An 8674-nucleotide genomic window follows, 5' to 3' on the forward strand; every position below is an offset into this window, starting at 1 on the left:
TAATGTCTTCTCAACAGGAAACAAACAGCTTCATTTATTTTGCTCTATTTTGTATTTAGCTGAGTTTTAAATCTTTATATAGCTCTTAACAGTTTTTTGGGGGTCGTTCCCCCCCCCCCCCGCTACTGGGGATCCAACTCAGGACCTTGCGCTCGGGAGGCAGGTATGGTGCCATTGAGCTAACTGCCCAGCCTTCTTACAGTTTTGGGGGTTTTTTTTGGAACCAGGGATTGAACTCGGGACCTTGTGCTTTCGAGGCAGGCGGTGGCACCACTGAGCTAAATCCCGGGCCATACAGTTTTTTTTTTGAGGCACAGGAAGGGCTTTATCTGGCAGGGATTTAATAGTCTACACTCAAAGAAATAGAGTGAAGGCCCTCGAGAGAGACATGCTACTATTTGAAGTCACAAATATTTATGTGTTTTTGGCAATAGAAATCTGTGGAATATGTGAATCTAGACAAAGTTCTGTCACGGGTCTTGGGAAAAGGGTAGTCCACTTGCAGAAAGACAATGGAAGGTTGGTCCACCCACAGGAATCTTATAGAGTTTTTATATCTATTTCTGGATTATCTTATAGAATCTTTTTCTATTGTAAATGAGCTCCTTATCTTACTACATTTTCTAACTTTTCATAACTGTGTATCACCTAAAAGCAATGTTTTATATTTCTTTTATGTCCTTCATGGAGATTAAGCCAATCATTTATTTTTTAAAACAAATTTTATTTTATTTTATCCCATTCTCCCCTTTAAGCCTCTCCCCTCCCTATGTACAGAAGCTTTGTTCCCATTTTTTTCCTTCTATTTTCACTTTTTTTCTTGTCTTTCCAAAGATCAAACCTCTTAGTCTATTATTTTTACATTTCTACTTATGTGATCTTCTCAAATCCTACGCACACAAAATAATTAATAAATGTTCACTAAATTATAAAGTTGTCTCAGTGCTGGTGACTAAACCAGGGGCTTTGCACATGCTGCACTCCAGCCCACCCCACACCTCAGTTTCTATGAAAGGAAAGCACATAATCTCTAAGCAACTTCTCATTGTCAAAAAACCTCACAAAACTTATGTTCAATTGCAAGTTAAAGTATTAAGTTTCTTTACCACTGGCTATAAGTCAAAAATATAAATGTTTAAATGTCGTTTGGGGGCCGGGGATTTAGCTCAGTGGTTTCGCCACCTGCTGCGTAAGCACAAGGACCCGAGTTCAATCCCTGGTACCAAAAAATACCCAAAAATGTCGTTTGGTTTGATGGCTGAAAGAAAATTCAAAAACATGAAAACTAAATGCTGCACAAGGATAGAAACCAATAAATGCTCTGAGTCTCTGAGGGCTGCTTGAGTGCTTCCCCAGAGTGCCATCTGGTGGACATTTGGCAACTTTTACCAATATCAGTAAGGAGACAGGTATGAGAAAGTGCAAGGTGCTTAACTCAAAAGCCCCTGCAAGCTCTCTACGTTCCTGCCCTCCTTAGTGCTGTCCACACGTACCTGGATGAGGTCCAAGATCCCAAGTTCACTCTCTGATGAATCCACACAAAATACAAAGTATAGGGTAGCATAGTGCCGGTAAATCAGTTTGTAGTCTGAGCCACCAATCAAACTGTGGAAGACAGGAAACATTTAAATGCCTGTGTCTTAAACAAATCAATGAGAAATACTGTGCCAACTCATGGGAAAGGACCCAAAAGAAAAGGGGAACCCTACTGGGCATGGTGGCCCATGCTTGTAATCTTAACTACTCGGGAGGCATAGGCAGGAGGATCACAAGTTTGAGGCAAGAGTGGGCTACTCGGTAATGCCCCGTCTCAAAATAAAACTTAAAAAGGACTGGGAATGTAGCCCAGTGGTAAAGTACTTGCCTAGCATGCTAGAGGCCTTGGGTTCAATCACCATAAAAAAGGGGATGGCTAAGTGCTAGAAGAAGGCCATGTGAACCAGGTGATGGGCAAGTTTGGCGGAGGTATCCGAACCTCTCTACCTCACCTTTTCTCCTGCCTATCCTCCCTGGGACCAGACATCTAAATGAGTGACAGCTAAAGCACAATAATGAGCTGCTCCCCAAAGAGGAATGGGTCTTTCCCTGCACAGCTCCCACTAAGAGTAGCTCAGGTTGCATCAGGACCCCAATATTTGATTATGTCAGAAGTAGCCACAAGGATGAAGACTACCCCAAGTACACGGATGGGGAGAAAATGAAGCTGACAGATTACCTTCCTCCCTCTAAGAAATTACAAATGTTGTCATCTCGCTTAAGTACTAGATGGAAAGTCTCTCGGACGATCTGCTGTTGGATTTCTTCTGGCTATGGAACAACAGAAAAGCAAATTAGTGGGAAAGTCTGAAAAACTATGTTCCATTGATGAGGACAGACAGGGAGAGAAGGGCTTCCAAGCCCAGAGCAATCTGAACATTTAGTGCTAGTTTCCAGAAAGATAATGGTGGTGAGCAGCAGGCCAGGTATGGTGGCGCAGAGAGGGTTGGGGTGAGGGAGGAATCACTTGAGTCTGGGAGTTGAAGACCAGCATGGGCAACATAGCAGGAGCTGATCTCAAAAAACAAAACAAAACAAAAAAGATGAGATTAAAAAAAAAAAAGCGATCCTATGGGAGGACAAGGCTCTTTTATAGGAATTAAAAGAGTATATTTACCGAGATATCTTAGTCACTAACCATTACTAAGCTATAGAAAACTGATATTTATTCAGTTAGTTTGTTTTTGAGACAGGGTCTTACTATGTAGTTCAGGCTGGTCTTGAACTCATTATGGAGCCCAGGCTGGCCTCAAAATCACAGTGATCCTTCTGCCTCAGCCTCCCAAGTGCCAGGATTATGGGTGTACACTACCATGCCCAGCAAGCAAACTGATGTTTATTTATTTAATTAATTAATTTTTGCTACCAGGGACCGAACTCAGGACCTTGCACTTGCGAAGCAGGTGGCGAAACCACTGAGCTAAATCCCTGGCCCCAATTTTTTTTTAATATAATCATTTTATTTCATGTCCAATTTTGGGGGGAGAGGGGCACCAGGGATCAAACTCGGGACCTTTTGCTTGCAAGGCACATGGCAGAACCACTGAGCTAAATCCCCGGCCCCAATTTTTTTTTAATATAATCATTTTATTTCATGTCCAATTTTGGGGGGAGAGGGGCACCAGGGATCAAACTCAGGACCTTTTGCTTGCAAGGCACATGGCAGAACCACTGAGCTAAATCCCCAGCCCTAAACTGATGCTTAAACCGGGTAAAATGATATTTAAGCCAGGAAGGAAGAATTAATAAACTCCCACGAAAAGTCTAAGAAAAACTAGACCAGCCGATTCTGAAGTGTTTTGTCTCCCCCTGGAAAACATCTTTGCCTAATAAATAAATCTCAGTGGTTCTAACACTTTAAAAGACCAAGATGTAATCATGTACATGTTTCCAAAAAGTAAACTCACGGGCCGGGGATTTAGCTCAGTGGTTCGGCCACCTGGCCCCCAAGTGCAAGGACCTGAGTTCGATCCCCGGTACCAAAAAAAAAAGTAAACTCAAGGGAGGAGGCTCAGTAATACAGCACTTGCCTAGCATGTGCAAGGCCCTGGTTTCAATCCCCAATAACACACACACAAAAACTAAATTTGCCAAATCTGTACTGGTAATATAGCTGCTACTTATAAGATGCTTATAAGAATACACCAACAAGGGCCAGGGATTTAGCTCAGTGGTTTCGTTGCCTGCTGCGCAAGCACAAGGACCCAAGTTCAATCCCCGGTACCAAGAAAAAAAAAAAATAAATCAGGGCTGGGGATTTAGCTCAGTGGTTCCACTGCCTGCCTTGCAAGCACAACGACCCAAGTTCGATCCCCAGTACCAAAAGAATACACCAACAAAGTATTACTGAAAAAAGATAGAAAATATTCTATTTACAGATGAGAATTTTGAACAGTTACAAATGATTTTTTTTCATCTACCATTCAACTCCTACACATTGAGAAAGCTCGACTATAAAGGATTCACTTGCTAACTTCCATATGATTTCCACTTATTCATCGAAATTTCTTAAGTACAGTAAAAATGGACAATAGAAAGGAGAAACAGTAAGACAAAGTAAAAGCTCTAAAGCAGTCATCTTCAATCTTAATATACAAGGAAGGAGTCAGCTGGGAGAGCTGGTTAAATGCAGACTATTTAGTAGGTCTGAATTAGGTCCTGAGACTGCAGTTCTAACAAGCTCAGGTGACACCAATGTTGCTGGTGTGGGGTTCACACATTGAGTTGTAAACCACAAGAAAACATTACGACTATGACAGGACTTGCCCTGAGAGTCATAAAATACATCCATGTAATACAGCACTGAATTTAGGTTTGAAATGGCTAGTTATTTAAAAGCTATCAAATATTAAAAACAAAACAAAAACATGGAACTGGGAGTGGTGGTACATGCCTCCAATCCCAGTACTTGTAAGGCTGAGGCAGGAGGATCACCACTGAGTTTGAGGTCAGTCTGGACTACACAGCGAGTTCAAGGCCAGCCTGAACTACACAGCAAGACACTGTCTCAAAAGTTGCAGGTTTTGGGGGACTGTTTTTTGGTACCAGTGATTGAACTCAGGATCTTGGGCTTGTCAGGCGGGCAGTGCGACCACTGAGCTAATCCCCGCCCTGACACTGTCTCAAAAAACAAAACAACAAAAAAAACCCCACCATGTCACTGTGGGGAAATTATGTTGATTCAACATGGCTATGGTATGGCTATTTACTGAATGGATGAGTGCAAAATTGCTAATCTTTTTTTTTAAATTTTATTTTATTGGTACATTTTAGGTATACAATATAATGACATTCATCATTGGAAATTTGCACCTTTACATAATCTCTCTTGCTTCTTATTTTTCCCCCTTCCCCTGCTCTCCCTTCAACCCCTCCATCCCTCTCTATTTACAAAGACTTTGTTTCCATTTTTTCATTTTCTCATATTAATTCCATTCCCTTTTTTCCTTTCCCCTACTCCTCCCACTTCCCCTTCCCCTTTGCCCCTTTTCTTCCTATTTCACATTATCTATTATATCTTTTGGTCCTTAATTTACACTTTGTTTCTCACACTAGAGAAACTATTCGGTATTTACACATGCATGTCCTATTTATTTCACTTAAGAGTATCAAAATTAGGGCTGGGGATTTAGCTCAGTGGTTCCAGCGCCTGCCTCGCAAGCACAAGGACCCGAGTTCAATCCCCGGTACCAAAACAACAACAAAAAAAGTGTATCAAAATTGCTAATCTTGGTCACTATAAATTTGAGTTAATAAATCAATGTTTTCCTGGCTTCCATCTAAAGAACACACAAAGCTCACAGATGTCAGGATGTTGTAAAACATTAATTCTGTATGCTCAGAAATACAAAACATGCTAAGCACCAGGACTTTTTAAAAATGACAAAAACATCTTCTGAACTAAAGTCTTTTATCTGACTCTAGCAGGGAAGTGGAAGCAACAGTGGGGAAGTGGTATGAAATGTAAGGCCAACTGATTTCTAGTTCAACAAAAAAGCCCTGTCTCCAAAAAAAAAAAAATGATACAGCTCAGTGTGAAGGCCCTGAGTTAAATTTCCAGCACTGGGGCCAGGGGGGAGGGGTGGCGACAAACTACCAATTGCTTACATGCTTCAGTTATTGTAACAACTCCTCATCTTTCAATACTCTCCAGTGTTCAAGATTTGACACACACCTGTAATCCCAGCATTCAGGAGGCTGAGACAGGAGGACTGCCATGAGTATAAGGCCAGCCTGGGCTACATGGCAAGACCCTGTCTCAAAAAACCAAAATAAGTAAAAATAAAATAAAATTGATTGTGATGGATGGCACTCAATCTTACACTTCTAATAGATGAAATATGTGATATATGAATTATATCTCAATAACCCTGTTAGAAAAACATGGGGACATTTTCACACAAATGACTGAATTGTTATACTGAATGTTCATTTTTTCTAAACTTTAGTCTAATCTACTAAAAAATACACCTAAGCTTTCAAAATCCTAAGTAAGTTACTTTCGCATCTGTTTGACAAAAGGGGAATCAAGTCTGAAAGAGATTTTTTTTCTTTGAGACTGGGTCTTGCTAAATTGCTCAAGCTGGAATTTACAATCCTCCTGCTTCGGCCTCCCAGAATGCTTTATTAATCTGCCAATAGACACAAGAGTAGAAAAGGTAAATTTGCTAACTTTATCCCCTCTTCGGTTTCATCCAGTCCCCAGTTAAATATTCCAAAACCTAGCCACCAAGAAATAAAACACGGATGAGCAAGTGTGGTGGCACACGCCTGTAATCCCAGCACTCAAAAGGCTGAGGCAGGAGGACAGCCACGAGTTGGAGGTCGGCTTGGGCTACACAGTTGAGTTCAGGGCCAGCCTAAACTACAAACATGACTCTGCCTCCATGCCTGCCTCGAAAGTGCAAGGTCTTGAATTTGACTCCTGGTACCAAAACAAACCAAAAAAAACAGGCAAATAATGATGTGTTTTCCCCTAACAATGTTTTCGGAAAATTCAACTTGACATGAACATTGAATAAGCCCAAGCGTGGTAGCATTTATAATTTCTCATTGTTTTCCCCAATTTTCAAGTGATTGTCTTCAGACCTATAGAATGCAAAGTATCCGCTCCCCCCGCCCGGGGCGGGGGGTGTCCCAGGCAACCCTGAAACAAAATAATTCCGAGAGAGAACTTTTTCAGACTCCCTGGCAAAAACAAAAACAAAAAACCTTTAAGAAGTTGACTTTCTCTTTGGGAAACTGCGGTCAATCAAAAAGATTAAAGAAAATGACTTCAAACATTCAGATTCTCAGGCACACTCCCCACTGTCGCTTTATCTGGCTGCCTGAGACGTAGGGATACAGAAAAGGAGGGGTTCAGAAAGCGGTCAGAGAACAAGGTCCCGAGTTCAATCCCTGGTACCAAAAAAAAGCGGTCAGAGAAGGGCGGGGGTCTTGACAGAGAGGCTTGGGGCCGGCCCCCGTCAGAGCCCGAGGTCGTCAGCAAGTTGTGCCCGCGGATGCCGAGGAGCCAAGGGCCAGGGGGGAGGGAAGAGGACACGGGTGCCTTGATGAGGCGTGGCGAAACCGGACCGCACTCACGAAACGCTGGTAGAAGCGGACCAGCCGCGGCTTCCCGTGGTTGTTGAAAACCAAAATCGCCTGAATCATCTTTGCTAGCCAAGCTCCTCTCTGTACCAGCTGCTCCCGGCAATCGCCTCCTTCCGCCAAAACACGGACACTTCCGGTTGGTGCTTTCCTAAAAGCGCTCACGGAAACTTAGCCGGGACGCCCGAAAGGTCCGGCCTTGCTGGCGCCTGGGAGCGGGATTGGGGTGGGGGAGCTCTCCTGGGTAGGGCCATGTGGACACAGACGCGCGTCCCTGCCTTGGCCAGTCAGATCATGCCCAGGACGAGAATCCGGATCTGCGCCCCTCACCCAGACCGACCGCTGGCCCTAAAATCCAGGTAGATTTAGGGAATCTTTAATGCAAGACCCCGTCAAAGATACCGGCGAGGGCTAGGGATTTAGCTCAGTGATTCCGCGCCTGCCTCGCAAGCGAAAGGTCCCGAGTTCGATCCCTGCTATAAAAAAAAATATATATATCGGCGATCCCAAATTAGTACCGTTCATGGTTCTGCTTTCTCTTTGACCCAGTGTGGGTGCCCTAGAGCTATGCAGAACTACCCAGGGCGTTGCTGGGCGGTGCTGAAGAAAAGCCTTCGACTGTGCGACAGGTGTAACGGCAGACTCAGGGTTTTTAAGTGCTAGAGGTTGAAATAAAATGATTGTGGTGTGTGAAAAGGGTTAGACTCCAGAACGTACATCTCAGCAGTTTTATTACAAGGGGAAAATGGGAAGCAAATTAATTATTCCAAAAATTAAAAAATGGTTTTAAAAAATGGTTAAACAGGGGGCCGGGGGTTTAGCTCAGTGGTTTCGTCGCCTGCTGCGCAAGCGCAAGGACCCGAGTTCGATCCCCGGCACCAAAAAAAAAAAAAATGATTAAACGCATTGTCTACATGCCTATGAGAAATTCAAAATAGTTGTTCAAAATCATGCTGTGAAATATTTATTATGATACAAGGGAATGTTCATGAGCTATCTGTTAAGACCATAAAGTATGTACAGGGACAATGCATTTTTTTTTTTTCTTTTTGGTATCGGGGATCGAACTCGAGTCCTTCCGCTTGCGAGGCAGAAGGCAGAACCACTGAGCTAAATCCCAGGCCCCAGGGACAACGCATTTTGTTCACATTAAAAATAAATGCACTAGGGCCGGGGATTTAGCTCAGTGGTTCTGCTGCCTGCCTCGCAAGCACAAGGACCCGAGTTCAATCCCCAGTACCAAAAAAATAAAATAAAATAAGTGCACTAAAATGTGATAGCAGTGGCATCTGACGGAATAGAAGCATCGGGGTGTTTGTTCAGCACAGGCCTTGGAGCCACACTGCCTTGATTCTGGCTCTTTTGATGTCCTGGGCTTCTGGAGCGAGTATCTTCATCTGCAGAACAGCCATAGTATTAGTTTCCTTAAATGCAAGACTGGAAAATGATCCTAGGCACCCCAGCCAGTTGTTTAAACAAAACACAAAAGGAGTTAATACTTGTGTGCACTTGGGACAGTGCCAGGCACATAATTGAGTGCCACATAAGT

The 8674-nt window shown here is 43.1% G+C and overlaps 1 protein-coding gene across 2 annotated transcripts in view; it reads right to left on the minus strand.

The window, feature by feature from the left end:
• The window catches only part of Ap3s2 (adaptor related protein complex 3 subunit sigma 2), a 55158-nt gene extending 47833 nt beyond the window's left edge, over positions 1 to 7325 (minus strand). For both annotated transcript variants that reach the window (XM_004852778.3, XM_021264822.2), the window contains exons 1-3: positions 7120 to 7325; positions 2216 to 2307; positions 1494 to 1605 (exon numbers count right to left, since the gene is read on the minus strand). In XM_004852778.3, the coding sequence (XP_004852835.1) occupies positions 1494 to 1605; positions 2216 to 2307; positions 7120 to 7188 (273 nt within the window). In that variant the 5' untranslated portion in view covers positions 7189 to 7325. The remainder of the gene's footprint in view (positions 1 to 1493; positions 1606 to 2215; positions 2308 to 7119) is intronic.
• Between the last annotated feature and the right edge of the window lie 1349 nt (positions 7326 to 8674).

Source organism: Heterocephalus glaber, unplaced genomic scaffold (genome assembly GCF_053883595.1).
Source record: "Heterocephalus glaber isolate CG9 unplaced genomic scaffold, H.glaber_assembly_v1.0 deba00001531, whole genome shotgun sequence".
In the NCBI taxonomy this organism is placed as follows: domain Eukaryota; kingdom Metazoa; phylum Chordata; class Mammalia; order Rodentia; family Bathyergidae; genus Heterocephalus; species Heterocephalus glaber.